General features: G+C 44.4%; 1 protein-coding gene across 1 annotated transcript in view; it reads right to left on the bottom strand.

The window, feature by feature from the left end:
* The window catches only part of LOC146866399 (afamin-like), a 221006-nt gene that overhangs the window by 32071 nt on the left and 174048 nt on the right, over positions 1–14887 (bottom strand). The window contains exons 5-7 of the mRNA XM_085640589.1: positions 11872–12089; positions 9658–9793; positions 3779–3873 (exon numbers count right to left, since the gene is read on the bottom strand). Coding sequence (XP_085496715.1) covers positions 3779–3873; positions 9658–9793; positions 11872–12089 — 449 coding nt within the window. The remainder of the gene's footprint in view (positions 1–3778; positions 3874–9657; positions 9794–11871; positions 12090–14887) is intronic.

The raw sequence follows: 14887 nt of genomic DNA, 5'->3' as shown, positions 1-14887 counted from the left end.
GCGAATTCAATTATTTATTATTCTCAGCAGAAATGTGCAGCAGCCATTACGCGTTTCAGCCCCGAAGGGCCTTGATCACATGACGCTCTCAAAGTGGATCACGTGATTTTTAAATCGTTTTTTTCTCTCGTTTTTTTCTTTTTCATTTAAAGTGACAGTGCTTTATGTCATTTGAAAGCCCAGACAAGAGTACAGATATCTAAAATAGATAATCTCAACAATTCCACTTACCAACAATACTCCATTTACGTTTCTGATATAGTACATAAACCAAATATCACCAGCTCTGTGCAAAATAGCAATAGACAGTGCAAAACTTAACATATCGGTATGAATTCCTATGGATTGTACTGTGCAAAGATGGCACAGCTTTGGTTGGTCCAAATTTACTTCCTGCATGCTGCCTATCTTACACCACTGCACCTTCACAGCGCAGGGCTCTGGTCGGATGCCCTTTGCCCCCGCTGCTCCCATCCCAGCGCAGGCTATTATCACATGGTGTGGCTTTGTCCCGCGAAACAGAGGTACTGGAGTCCTTAACAGGAGAATTGACGGAGGTCTTGGGCTGGGAGGTCCCTCTGGCTCCTACGCATATTCTATTGGGCATAACTGATGGTCTGGACGGTAGCAGAGCCGAAAAGCTTTTTCTTAACACGGCCTTGGTGGTAGCTAAGAGAGATATCGCTGCCCATTGGCTGATGGCTACAGCACCAACATTGGCATGTTGGCGTAGGGGGGGTGGACTGGTGTGCCGCCCAGGAACGACCTCTTTATGTGGCCAGGGTATGCCCCGGGAAATTTCGCCGAATGTGGGGGAAGTGGGTGGGGGTGATAGAGTTTTAAGGTGGGTCGGCTGGGTCTATGGAATGCTTCTAGGGATTTGGGCCTTTGATTTGCATTTATGTCACTTTTTATATCAATGTGAAATGTGCTTACCCTGGACTATTCCCATGCGATGTAATTCTAAATGGTGCTGTTTGTCTGGTTACATTGAAAACTCAATAAAATTGATTATCAAAAAAAAAAAATCTGCTAGAGAAACAGACATTTGAGGTGATCAGAGTAGATTCAGAGGGCCCGATTCACAGAACTAACTTAAGACAAAATCCTAAACTTACTACCATTTTGGTATTCACAGAAGGCACTTACTCATTTTGGTATTCACAGAAGGCACTTACTCATTTCGGTATTCACAGAAGTTAGGAGTCCTAACTTTAGGACTCCTAAATGCCTTCTGTGAATACCGAAAGTCTTAAAATTAGGATTTTTCTCAATTTAGTAGTCCTAAATTTAGATTTAGGACTACTAAATTGAGAAAAATCCTAATTTTAAGACTTTCGGTATTCACAGAAGGCATTTAGGAGTCCTAAAGTTAGGAGTCCTAACTATACTACTACTAAACTGAGAAAAATCCTAATTTTAAGACTTTCGGTATTCACAGAAGGCATTTAGGAGTCCTAAAGTTAGGAGTCCTAAATTTAGGACTACTAAATTGAGAAAAATCCTAATTTTAAGACTTTCGGTATTCACAGAAGGCATTCAGGAGTCCTAAAGTTAGGAGTCCTAACTATACTACTACTAAACTGAGAAAAATCCTAATTTTAAGACTTTCGGTATCCACAGAAGGCATTTAGGAGTCCTAAAGTTAGGACTCCTAACTTCTGTGAATACCGAAATGAGTAAGTGCCTTCTGTGAATACCAAAATGAGTAAGTGCCTTCTGTGAATACCAAAATGGTAGTAAGTTTAGGATTTTGTCTTAAGTTAGTTCTGTGAATCGGGCCCAGAGTGTTAATGGTGTTGTAGGGTGCTCCATATAAAGGAAATCCTCTCCACTTAAGCGTAGGAATTACCCATAGTTCCTTGCTTCCTTTTTGCATAAATATATATATATATGTGGCGTTATGAATAGTTTATATATACCTGTCTATATGCAGTTGCTTTAATGATACAATGGTAATCCATCTTCTACAAGTGAAAATATTTTTGTAGGTAGATGTTTTTATTTTGTTGTTCCAGCTTACAGCTACTGTAAGACACTAAAACTCGGGTCAGGTGATAGCAACAAAGTAAAAGAACAAGCCTTGGCCTTGCTGCGTACAGCTATAAGCGCCTTATATGAATATAGAACAGATAAAATCAAAACGTATGACCTGGTTAATAGTAGTTGATCATCTTAAACTTTTCTGTCCTGTTCAACATATATTCCCCGTACTTGCAAACAATTGTTGACACTGCTGCCTGCTCACTCATCTGCAAAACTGACTCATATACGTAGGTCATGGTTATCCAATATTCATGGTCACTGGTATGATGCAACTCAGCAGCTGCGGGTCATTCCTCTTGACTATAGAGTTATACTATTGCCACATAATCGAACAGCTGCTACAATATCTGCAGATTTCAACTAAAAAATATGTCTAGCTCAACTAATAAATATGCATAACACTTGGTGACACTTAATGGCCTACTCCTTGCAAGAGTTAACTGGTCAACTTTTAGGTGATTATTGCTATATTCAGGTGACAGACTAGTACTAATGAGATTAAACATTTGCCCACATAGTATTGATGCGTGTGCAACATCAAAAGAGTGGGATGATGCATAATCCACCATTTCTTGCCTCATAATTTATGCAACCATAAAATAATTTGATTTTACACTACGTCATAATTCCAGTGGCCCTGCCAATACTACTTTAATTGCGCTGCTTGTTAGTAACTGTTTTCATCCACTTTAACAGCGCCGCCGTATCAAATCTACCAGTTAGCATGGTTTTTCAAAATTTTCTGGAAAGTTTTCTATTTTCCTTTTCAAGCCAAGGGCCTGATTTAAAGTTTGGTGGACTGGGTACTCTATCACAAATTTGATGTATTACCCTGTCTGACAGCACTCGGTCCATCCACCCTATTTGCAGTTGGCTGAGCCGTCAGTTTTCCATCAGCCGTGCCACTGTTGGCTCTGTCGAAAGGAAGCTTGTTCTAATGTCCTGAAACATTAAAATATTGGCCCTCACACCTAGTGAAAAAAACTTCCAGACTCCACGTTTCATTAGTTATTTGTTTTTTAAAAACAAGCTACCAGGTCTGTGAAAACAGCAGCCATCAACCAAATGTTTGGTACCTTTAAAGGAACCGTTGTGACAGTGGTTCCTCTGAAGATACTGAGATCATCACTGGGTCAGCTGTAATCTCCAAGTACAGCATTTCTCTGTCCATCAGGATGGCAGAGGGTCAGCGTGGCAGACATAATGTCCTCCGTCAACCTGACAGACCAAGTAAAGTCCACTATACCCAAGTCCGACATTGTAGTGACGCCAATTTTTCCACTTTCAATCAATTTGTCACAATCCACTGGACAGATGAATCACATTTTTCTACCAAACTCCCTGAAGTTTAAGCCTGGGCATTTGAGAAATCATGTACTAGTAAGAGATGGATACTGAAGCTATCAAGTCTAAGCTACATTTTCTCCATAGCTCCTTCCACATCACCTCATCATGGAGCTCACTCCCAGTGAGGCCACAAGTATGTTCCAGTCTTAGAAAGAAGCACAAAATACACTTCTTCATCCTCAAGTACCTTGAAGCATAAATGTGTTTTTTCTCAACTGCAGGGAACAACAGCCTCCTTTCCTAAATATTCCTCCAAATTATGTCTATTCTTTGTACTACATTATGATTTATTTGTAAGTGACATGAGAAACACAATTTAAACCACTCAATAAATACCAATAATGGTAATGACATACGATTCTCATTCGTATATGAAAGTACTTACAAAATAGTGTTGTTAGCTGCTCCATATTTGCTTTGCTGGCATATCTTATTCTCATTCTCAATTTCATTCTTCACCTCCATCAAAAACTTTTCTTTCTGTCATTGCAAAAAATACAATGATATCCATGTCATGGTGTTCCTCTGTAACTGTTTGTAATTAAACACCTTGAAAATATTGAGAACTGTTCTCTCATGCTTTTTAAATTTTTGGCCAAATGTTTAGCATAGACTAAAAGGATTTTTTTTAAAGTCAAAAGGAAAAACATAAATGATCATTTAACAATTTCTTAAAATAGGCTTACCCACTTAGGGCCTGATTATGAGTCTGGTGGTCCAATGACCGCCAGACTCGTAGGAACCACCACCACCGCACCGGCGGTTTGACCACTCTATTAGAATTAGGGCAGCCAGGCCGCCATTGCACCCCCGCAACCACCAGGGATCAGAGATCCCTGGTGGTGACGCAGCCATCTTGAGGCCGCAATATGCTTGGTTGGAATGCCGTGGTCCCACCAAGCATATAACGAGTTTTCTCTCCACTACAGTGGTTTTCATGGTGTTTCCTACTCCATGAAAACCGCGGCAGAGAGGAAACAAAGGGGGCCCTACAGGGTCCCCTTGTGCCTCAGAGCCATGGGGTGCATGCAGGGGGGGCATGTTGTGCCCCCCTATGTGCATGCATCCCAGTACCTGCACAGCATGGACTGCACCAGTCAATGGCGAGCAGGTACTGTCTTTGACGTTCCCATTGTGGTGGGAACGCCAAAGAATGCCCACCAGTGACTTAAAAAGTCGTAATCTGGCAGACAGTGCACACACAGGTTTGGCGGTGCGGAAGCAGGCAATCAGCGTGGCAGTCCCGCTCCACCACCGCCAAACTTGTAATCAGGCCCTCAGACAGTGCAGGACCTTACAGTATCCAGAAAAAACAAGAAACCGAGCCACGAGGTTCAGCCTCCAGTATCTTAAGTTGAATACTTGGAAAAAGACCACTAAACACTGTACCAGAGTAGCCTGGATGTTAATTTATAAACCATTACATGGACACAGTTATCGATTGTCTTCACTAAATATCTAGCAGAGACTGGTGTTCAGGCAGACACCTTCAATCTTCAGTGCCTATGGGAGCACATCATAAGAATCTCTATTTTCGACAAACAAGGTCCGTCAATCAATCAATCAATCAATCATGGCATTTGTAAAGCGCACTACATACCAGCGAGGGTCTCAAGGCGCTTGGGGGGGGGGGGAACTGCTACTGTTTGAAGAGCCAGGTCTTGAGGAGTCTTCTGAAGGTCAGAAGGTCTTCGGTCTGCCGCAGGCGAATGGGGAGGGTGTTCCATGTCTTGGCGGCAAGGTGGGAGAATGATCTGCCGTTGGCGGCCACTCTTCGGATGCGGGGGACTGTGGCGAGGGGGCAGTCTGCGGAGCGGAGCTGGCAGGTGGGGGTGTAGAGGATGAGTCGGCTGTTGAGGTACGTTGGTCCGGTGTTGTGGAGTGCCTTGTGTGCGTGGGTGAGGAGTTTGAAGGTTATCCTCTTGTTGTTAGGGAGCCAGTGCAGGTTTCTCAGGTGGGGTGTGATGTGGCTGCGGCGAGGGATGTTGAGGATCAGGCGTGCGGAGGCGTTCTGGATGCGTTGAAGCCGTTTCAGGAGTTTGACTGGGGCTCCTGCGTAGAGTGCGTTTCCGTAGTCCATTCTACTGCTGACGAGGGCCTGGGTGACTGTCCTTCTCGTTTCGGTGGGGATCCACTTGAAGATCCTGCAAAGCATGCGGAGGGTGTTGAGCAGGAGGAGGAGACGGCGTTGACCTGCTTCATTATGTAGAGGGGGGTGGAGTCGAGGATGACCCCTAGGTTGCGTGCATGGTTGGTGGGTGTTGGGGGTGTTCCTAGTGCAGTCGGCCACCAGGAGTCGTCCCGGGCCGAGGGGGTGGGTCAGAGGATGAGGACCTCCATCTTGTCCGAGTTCAGCTTCAGTCGCCTGTTCCTCATCCAGTCGTCGACGGCCTTCATTCCTTCGTGGAGGTTGGTTTTGGCGGTGTGGGGGTCCTTGGTGAGGGAGAGGATCAGCAGGGTGTCGTCGGCATAGGAGATGATGTTGAGGTCGTACCATCGTGCGATGTGGGCGAGTGGTGCCATGTAGACGTTGAACAACGTTGGGCTGAGGGATGAGCCTTGGGGTACGCCGCAGATGATCTCGGTGGCTTCGGAGCAGAAGGGGGGGAGGCGGACGCTCTGTGTTCTGCCGGAGAGGAAGGAGGAGGTCCAGTCCAGGGCCTTCTATTGGATTCCGACGTCGTAGAGGCGTGTTCATAGTGTGCGGTGGCAGACCGTGTCGAAGGCGGCTGACAAGTCCAGGAGGATGAGGGCCGCGGTTTCTCCGTTGTCTAGCAGGGTCCTGATGTCATCGGTGGCAGTGATGAGGGCTGTTTCGGTGCTGTGGTTGCTGCGGAACCCGGACTGGGACGGGTCCAGGGGGCTGTTCTCCTCAAGGAAGCTGGTTAGTTGATTGTTGACGGCCTTTTTGATGATCTTCGCCGGAAACGGGAACAGCGAGATGGGTCGGAAGTTCCTGAGGTCCTTGGGGTCCGCCTTGGGTTTCTTGAGTAGGGCGTTGATCTCTGCGTGCTTCCAGCTCTCCAGGAAGGTCGCTGTCGCGAAGGAGATGTTGAAGGTTTTCCAGAGACGGGGTGCGATGGTACTGCTGGCTTTGTTGAAGATGTGGTGTAAACAGGGGTCTTCCGGGGATCCAGAGTGGATGGTGTTCATGATCTTGATGGTGTCGTCGTCGTTGATGTTGGTTCAGGCGATCAGGCGGTTGGTGTGGGTGGTGGTCGTGGGAGCTGGGGTCTCAGTGGTTGCCGGGGTGGTGACGGCGTTGAAGCTGTCATGGATGTCTGTGATCTTGCGATGGAAGAAGGTGGTCAGCGAGTCGCACAGGTATTGTGAAGGTGGGATGTCGTTGGTGTTGGAGCTGGGGTTGGAGAGTTCCTTCACGATGTTGAAGAGCTCTTTGCTGTTGTGTGCATTGGTGTCTAGGCGGTCTTTGAAGGAGGTCCTTTTGACGGATCTGATGAGGTGGTGGTGTCTGCGGGTGGCGTTCTTGTTGGCTGTGTAGCTTTCCGGTGTTCGTTCACGGATCCAGTTTTTTTCGAGTTTTCGGCAGGTTCGCTTGGAGGCCTCGATGTCTTCGGTGAACCAGCTGGCTTTCTTGCTAGTGTGGATGTTGGAGGGCTTCTTGAGCGGGGCGAGGGTGTTGGCGCAGTCGTTGATCCACTGTTTGAGGTTGCGAGCGGCGTTGTCGGGGTCGGTTGGATCTGTGGGTGGGCTCTGGGCGAGGGTGGTGGAAAGCTGGTCTTCGGTGAATTTGCTCCAGCAGCGGCGCGGCATCTGTTGGGTGCGGTGGTGCGTGGTGGGTTTCCGGAAGGTGAAGTGGATGCAGTGGTGATCGGTCCAGTGGAGCTCTGTGGTGTGGTTGAAGGAGACGTGGGAGCTTGCAGAGAAGATGGGGTCAAGCGTGTGGCCGGCGGAGTGGGTGGGTGTAGTGACGAGTTGTCTGAGTCCGAAGTTGGCGAGGTTGGCGATCAGGGTGGAGGAGTTGGTGTTGTTGTTGTTCTCAAGGTGGAAGTTCAGGTCCCCGAGGAGGATGTAGTCCATGGAGGCGAGGGCGTGTGTTCTGACGAGGTCGGTGATGGAGTCGCTGAACTGTGCTCGTGGTCCGGGGGGTCTGTAGATGAGGGTTCCTCTGAGGGTGGTGTTGGGATCGGTGTGGATCTGGAAGTGCAGGTGTTCGGCGGTGCTGAAGGTGTCATTGGTGTTGGTGTTGGTTGAGACTTTGAGAGTGTTCCTGTGGACGATGGCGATTCCTCCTCCTACTCCATTGGTGCGGTCCCTGCAGGTGATCTTATAGCCTTCCGGGATGGCTATGACGATGTCGCGAGCCGAGGAGGGGTTCATCCAGGTCTCCTTCAGGAAGGCGACGTCTGGGGTGTTGGAGTCCAGTAGGTCCCAGAGTTCCACTGGGCCCCACCCCTAAGTCCTATGAGGCAATATCCTGTGATAAGGACCTGCAACCAGCAACTGTTTTAATTGAGTGCTTTTATGATTTATATGCAATCACTTTGAACTAACGGTCTCTTCTGGACATGCTTTCCATCCTACCGGCAGAAAATATTAATTTGGCTATCTTGTCTATTAAAGTCTTGCACATTTTCCTTCCATGCCCGGATGATGCTCACGAGCCACCCATTGACACTTCTAAAAGTATTACCTTCCTTCAGTATTTATGACATGATAGTTCTTTCATACCTTTGTCTAATTCAACAACTTCTCCTCCTGAAGAAGTGATACATAGACTAGACTGATGGCGCATGCTCAAGTCCTACATTTTTCAAATTCTTGTGCTATGTATTTGTTTTCTATGGTGGCTTCAACTCACATGGTTCCACCACCAAGATCCCATTTTGAACGGGGTGATCTCTTGAATAAAAAGCTACTATGAACTGTGACGTGTCTTTTCTCCAGAGAGACTTAGGTCCAGTGAAACAGTAGAATTGGTGTTTTTTCCATGCATCGGTCCATGAAAGGTAACTACATAAGCTATACCTTATGCTACCATCAGGAGTTACTCAGAGGAGGCCTCATCCCAATGTGCTTTCCTCGGTCAAAAGGCACTCATAAATCTCTTTCCTGGAAATCTCAGAGTGCAATGTTGTGTTCCTCCCTCGTTTGGTGTAATGCTATAGGATTCCACCACAAAACAAGAAAAGCATCCAGGAAATTGAGGTAAGATAAAGCCAATTTTATGTTGACTACACTATTTCTAATCCTCTCTCACCTATCACAAACACCTGTACACCTATGCCTCGTCTTTTAGTCACTTCCAACAAATCTCTCTGGCTTATAGGAAGGAAGTAGAGTGGAGGGTAGCGGTCTGTTCAGATCTTTCTGAGCACATCCGTCTGATATGGTCACGGAGATTTTATAACTCGGTCTCCTCCTTACCCAGATATATATGCCTGCATGAATGTTGTATGAGTTTGGATGGTTTTGGTTGAGTATGTATGGTAATTTTGTTGTATGATCATTTGCTTACATCCGGGGATATAAGTTTAAGAGTGTACTTTTTACATTGTATAGAATTGTATGTAGTAGTTTTGTATATATTCATGTTTGTATCAAAAAACGTTTTTACAAAAAAATGAGAAAAAAAATCATTCTATCACATCACTGTATGTAATTTTTATATTAGACAAAGTAATGAAATTGATGGAATATATGATTTCAAAGTTAAACAAAAGAAGCTGAATAAAACAGTCATGTTAAAATTAATTTCACTTTGTATACTTTGGCTGATATGACCATACTGCCGCCTAGCCCAAATTACATGTAAGTTATTTTGATATAGGTCGCGTGGGAGCTTGCTATTGTATGAGTGGAGGGCAGCTATGAAGGGGAACATATGTAGAACTGGACCCCAGCAAATCCTGATGTGAATGTTTTTCCCAATTCAATGTCCAGAAACTTGTGGTGCCCAGTAACTCAAGACTGGGAATTGGTAACTCCAGCCCCGGTATCTTCTTCTCTAATGCACTGATCAATCAACGCCTAGGATTAAAAGTAACAGTTTTATGTAAATATTTCCTCATTTTTCTTTCCTATTCTAGTAAAACAGAAGCTGGGTTGTAGTTACTAATTTCATATCAGAATACCCCAAACAAAGATTTCTGAGGCTCCAATAACATTAAGACATCCAGTAATATATGGATCATTTAGAATCAGAAACTTACACTATCACCACAGAAGATTGGAAACAAGTCACATCCGTAAAAAAAAGACAAAAACGTATAAATAAACATGAGGATGAATATATAAACTTACTTTAAAAGAGAAGCATCCTTTCATATTTTCAACCTGTGTACAGCACGTGATGTATAGCAAAATGTATGCATGGGAAATCCTGGACATCATTTGTGGAGAAAAAGCTGTTAGTCTTCTGGCCAAGCCATGGATGTAGCTGAAAAATGATATAGTGGATTTTAAAATGCACATCCCTTGAATTGGGTTTGCTTATGTAATAATACATTGTTAAAATCCTCCATCCCCTATGATAAATTGAATTGCGGTGATTGAGGCATTGGTGTCAAATAACAAACTTTTATTTCGCTTTGGGATTTAACAAATTGCATATTGTAGTGGGCTTGCTAACTAGCTTGTAACAGAGCATAAAAAGCCTCAAAACGTGCCAGAAGTCAATGACATAGATTTTATGGCACGATAAATGTGGCCCTATAATATACGTTAAGAGCAACTCTAATAATTACCATACTTTCCTACATATATTGCTATAATGTAATGGTCACATTACATGCTATCACCATAGTATAGCAAAATAAACATGGGAAAAACACTGTTTACTGCCTCGCAGATTACATTTTGCTAGGACTTTACAAAGGGAAACTAATTGCTGAAAGTCAGGAGGCCTCTTCAATGTGACTTTACCTGATGACATCAATTAAAGTCCTTTTATCCAGATTTTGGTTAAAAATACTTTTTCAAACAGATACACACGAAAACACCATGCCATAAATCACATATGCAGATGTGCAGAGTGCAGTATGCTATTTAATACCATTGCCGAGGAAGAGGAGGGGCAGCATGAACCACTCCACGCGTCGATTCTTGTGAGACCTTGCCCTTCCCACACTCACCGCTGGTATTCAATTACAGATCATACTCTGAGCATCTGCTTATACACTAGTTTTGGTATAGTGGTGAAAATACTTGTTGCCCAATAACACGTTATTTAGAGCAACTGTACCAACAAACACACATTCACACATTCATTACCACAATGCAAAGGTCACATTGCAGTGTATTACCACAGTAGAACAAACTTGACTTGAGGAAAACACTGTTTACTACCTCACACATTGCATATTACAATTACTTTACACATTCTTGATTGTTGTATTGTTTTTGATTTGTATTCTCAATAAAACAGATTTGCAACAATTACTTTGCACATGAAATTAATTCTTCTAATGGCCACATGGCCTCTTCAATAAGATTTTATCACACTGCACAAATTAATCTCCTTGCATCCTAGGTTTTGAGTTACATATCTTTTTTCAAAACAAATAAATATGAGAAATGCCATGACATAAAGCATATATGCAGATACACGGAATGTAATACACATTTTATTACCTCTGTTGAAGAAGGAGCGGGGCATCATCAACCGCTTGAGGTTTTACCTGTCCTGAGTCATGGCTTCACCACACACTCAACAAAGACAATAATTAGTATATACTCTGAGTATCTGCTTAGATACTGTGGGCCTCATCTACAAAACAATGATGCAGAGCGGCAACGTAAGTAATGCAGCTGTGCCGTGCTGCGTCATTTTCAAAGCACGGGGATACATAGTATTAACAACAATATGACGCATCCCTGTGCTTTCCCTTGCGCTGGCGCACAATTGGCTGCTATGCGCCAACGCAGGAACGCTTGCATCATTTTGCAAAGGTGCCTGCGCTGCAGGGATGATTATTTTTGTGCAGGAAGGGACACCTTCCTGCACCAACGCTATCATTAATGGCATTTTCCTCTTCCTATGAGTGCTGCAGAATCCAGCACACCTAGAAAGAGGAAAAACGAGGAGAAATAAAAGTATTTTTCCTCATTGCACCATTCCCAACAAACTGGTGTAAATCTGGGAATGCGTCTAGTTCCGTGAATGTTGGGTGAGAACATCGACACACATGGAACACCCCTTTCACGCAGAGTAAAGTGGCAAGCACCACAACATCAAAACACAATGACATGTTTCTAAGTTTATGGGCGAGAGGTTATTAACCTCTGCCCAAGGGACACTGTGATGAGAATCTTCAAACATTTCTGGATCCCGTTTAAGGTACCACTGTGCCCCTCTTAAACGATTCATCACACAAAACATTTGATAACAGCTAAAATGTCGTGAACACATACAGCATCCACACAGTGTGAGCAATAATGCCGCTCAAATGCGACAACCATTCACGTTTTGTAGCATTCACATGATGATGCAGACAGACATTGTTAGCGGTGCTGTACCTCTCTACCAGCAGGTTTTTGTTCGCTGCGAAGGCAAGGCATTCTTCGTCGTGGCTGAAATGGCTGCTGATCGCAGGCAGATGAACAGGAGGCCTGTTCTGCAAAGCCTTAAAGCACAGTTCTCGGTCCGGGTGCTCCATACCACAGCAAAGGAACGCCCCTCTGTTCTTGGACAGGGAGATATTGTCTGCGCATATTCTGCTCAGGAAAATAGCACTCTAGAAAAAAATGCGAAACAGCGTGTAACAAGTGATGCTATAGTAAACAATTTGTGATCACCCTTTAGCAAACAAACTAGGGGCCATATCAGCAACGGCCAGCGATAATTATCGCTGGCCGCGCTTAGCGATAATTTTCTTATCGCTGGCTAGCACTGCTTTTTATCGCCCTGGTAGCGCGTTATCATCCACGCGCTGCGCCAGGGCGATACAAATTCCAGAGATAGCGATGTTATCGCCGTTGTGCAGGGAACATCGCTGGTTTTCCAGTGATGTTCCCTGCAAAAGGGCGATAACCTTGCTGATACGACCCTTTGGTCGCATCAGCATAATCCACCCCCAATGTTAGGGGTGGTTTAGTCAGGATTTTAGCAGACGTTAGTTTTTGGAGAAAACAGCAGTTTTCTCCAAAAACTAACGTCTGCTAAAATGCAAGGGCATCCTTGCTGATAGCGCAATGACGCGTTATTGCTCTCCTCACATGTAGTGTATGTCAGGAATGCCCACTTTGCATCTCATTAGAGATACAAAGGTAGGCGTAATGTAAAAGGGTGCTAACATGCGAATACGCATGTTAGCACCCTCTTGCTGATAGGGCGTTGGTTTTATCTCCGCTTTTCTGGCTTTTAAGGCTAGAAAAGAGGAGATAAAGCCCTTGATGATATGCCCCCTAAGGTTCTGCATTCATAGCTAGATGTGTCATTGACTTATGAATTGAAATGTTTACAAAATAAAACCAGAGATTTAATAGAAAGTTATTTTCTTTAAGGGGAAACACATTCTGGAGTCTAATTTCCCTGCAAAAAGTATTTCAACAGTCATGGTTTGTATTAGTAATTGTTACCCGAAGTGCTTAATTTGTGAAAAAAGTGGAGTGGCCCACAGCTTTTTTCTTAGGATCCCACTGCCAGCACTGCAGAGCGCTAGAGTTGATGACTACCAGAGCTGCCTAGTCTTGATTTTGCCTCATGCCTTTTTCCTCAATCACCCTACACGTCCTCTCTCTTTATCTCACTCTTGCTGAGCTAGAAGCAAGACCACACACGGATGAAGTTTCTGAGAATGTTAATTTGACATATTAGAAAATAGTTACAAAAGCAGTGTGCTCGGTGTCCCAAGTGGCTGAAACATAAACAAGGAAGGGAGTGGCAAAGTGACAGTGTGTGAAATACAATGAGTTTACAGTTTATAACGACCACAATTACACATATAAGAAGTATCAACAGCCTTTTAGCACATTAATAAAGGCTGGGAAGTGGTTTGTTTAGCTTGTGTGTCGACGGCGTTCCGACCCCAAGGGCAGATGAGGGGTCTCATCAGTACCTAACGATGTGGGACACCTAGAATGAAATAACAGGGATGTGACTGAATCTGCTGGAATAAAATAAATATATAATTGGAGAAACTACTACCTCACAATGAGGTGAGTAGCCTCCTGGGTCATTTTGGCCCCCTGTCTTCTCTCTTTTACATTTCATTAAAATTGATGATTAACCCCCCCCCCCCCTTTTTTTTAACCACTTCTTCCAACTAGTGCCCGGCTCTGGGCTTCACGTGAGTAGAGAACACCTCTTTCTCTTCTTATCTACACAGTTGTCTTGAGCCTCATAAATACCGGTGTGCACCCCCCACCCTGACAGTCTTTCGCTCCGGTTTCAGGTACACCTCCAAGCCTATATCACTTGAGGTACTAGTTTCTCCAGTTATTTATTTATTTTATTCCAGCAGATTCAATCACATCCCGCAGCACAAGCTCCCATTGAAATCCCTGCACTGTCCCCGGCAACAAACGGTGCCTGCCACACGGTGCAGGGATGTTGAGTGCCCCCCAGTATGTGGAGGGCCAGGGGGAAAGAGGGCCCTGCCATGGACCCCCAGTGTCACTTTCCGACAGCCTTTCGATGTCGGAAAATACGATATGGAATGGCTGTTGGAAACCAACATCATAGTCCCGATGAGATAAACGCCATCCTTAAGGGATTATGCTGCCTTTTCGACTCCCGTGGGAACCACTTTAGATTTCCCCGCAGGGTTAAACTACGACAGCCGTCATCCTAGTACGACAGTTGGACTTTAAACCTATCATGTCGGGCAAAGACTTTCCGCCCAACATCGTAATCGGGCCCTAAGTGTTTTAAATAATTATATAAGCAGTGGCTGAAAACGAAAGTATTGCTAATTGAAATAAAGGCGACATAGCTCCATAAAGAGCTGACAGTTAGTGATGGTTTATTTGATAAAGTCTGAAAAGAGGTGTCTTCAGATGCTGCCGGAACAAGAGAAGGAAAGACTTGGCTGTTAGATTCACTGATAGAAGACTCCATGAAACAGTGGCACCTTCAGAGAAAGATTGCAGTTGTGCCCGTTTGGTCATGAATTTCTGACTTTTTTCGGAAGGAGAGTCTTTAAGCTTCTAACCTCTCTTCTACCATCAGAGAATCTGAGGAATTTGGATAGGTAAGATGGTGTTTTTAGATGTAGAGCTTTGTAGGTTAAACAACCTAATTTGGATCTTATTCTGGCAATTGGAAGCTAAGTTGATGAGGCTGACTGTCAATGATAAGTATATGGTTGTGGAGTGGATAGTAGATTTGAGATGGTTGACGGCAAAGTGTGGCAGCCCTTGAAGGAAAGCCTAAATGTGACAGTATAAAGTAAAAGAGAGAAAAGAGAGAAAAGATTTGATTATTTTGAGTGGCCGTAGGTGGAAGTAGGCTGTTTTAGTGACTTTATTGATGTGGGGATGAAATTAACCCGTTCAGCGCGGCGCGGATTACCGCGCTGTGCTGAAGGTTCTA

Source organism: Triturus cristatus, chromosome 2_1, assembly GCF_964204655.1.
Source record: "Triturus cristatus chromosome 2_1, aTriCri1.1, whole genome shotgun sequence".
NCBI classification, from domain to species: domain Eukaryota; kingdom Metazoa; phylum Chordata; class Amphibia; order Caudata; family Salamandridae; genus Triturus; species Triturus cristatus.
Note: the sequence above shows the minus strand (reverse complement) of the source record. Positions and strands in the feature narration are given on the sequence as shown.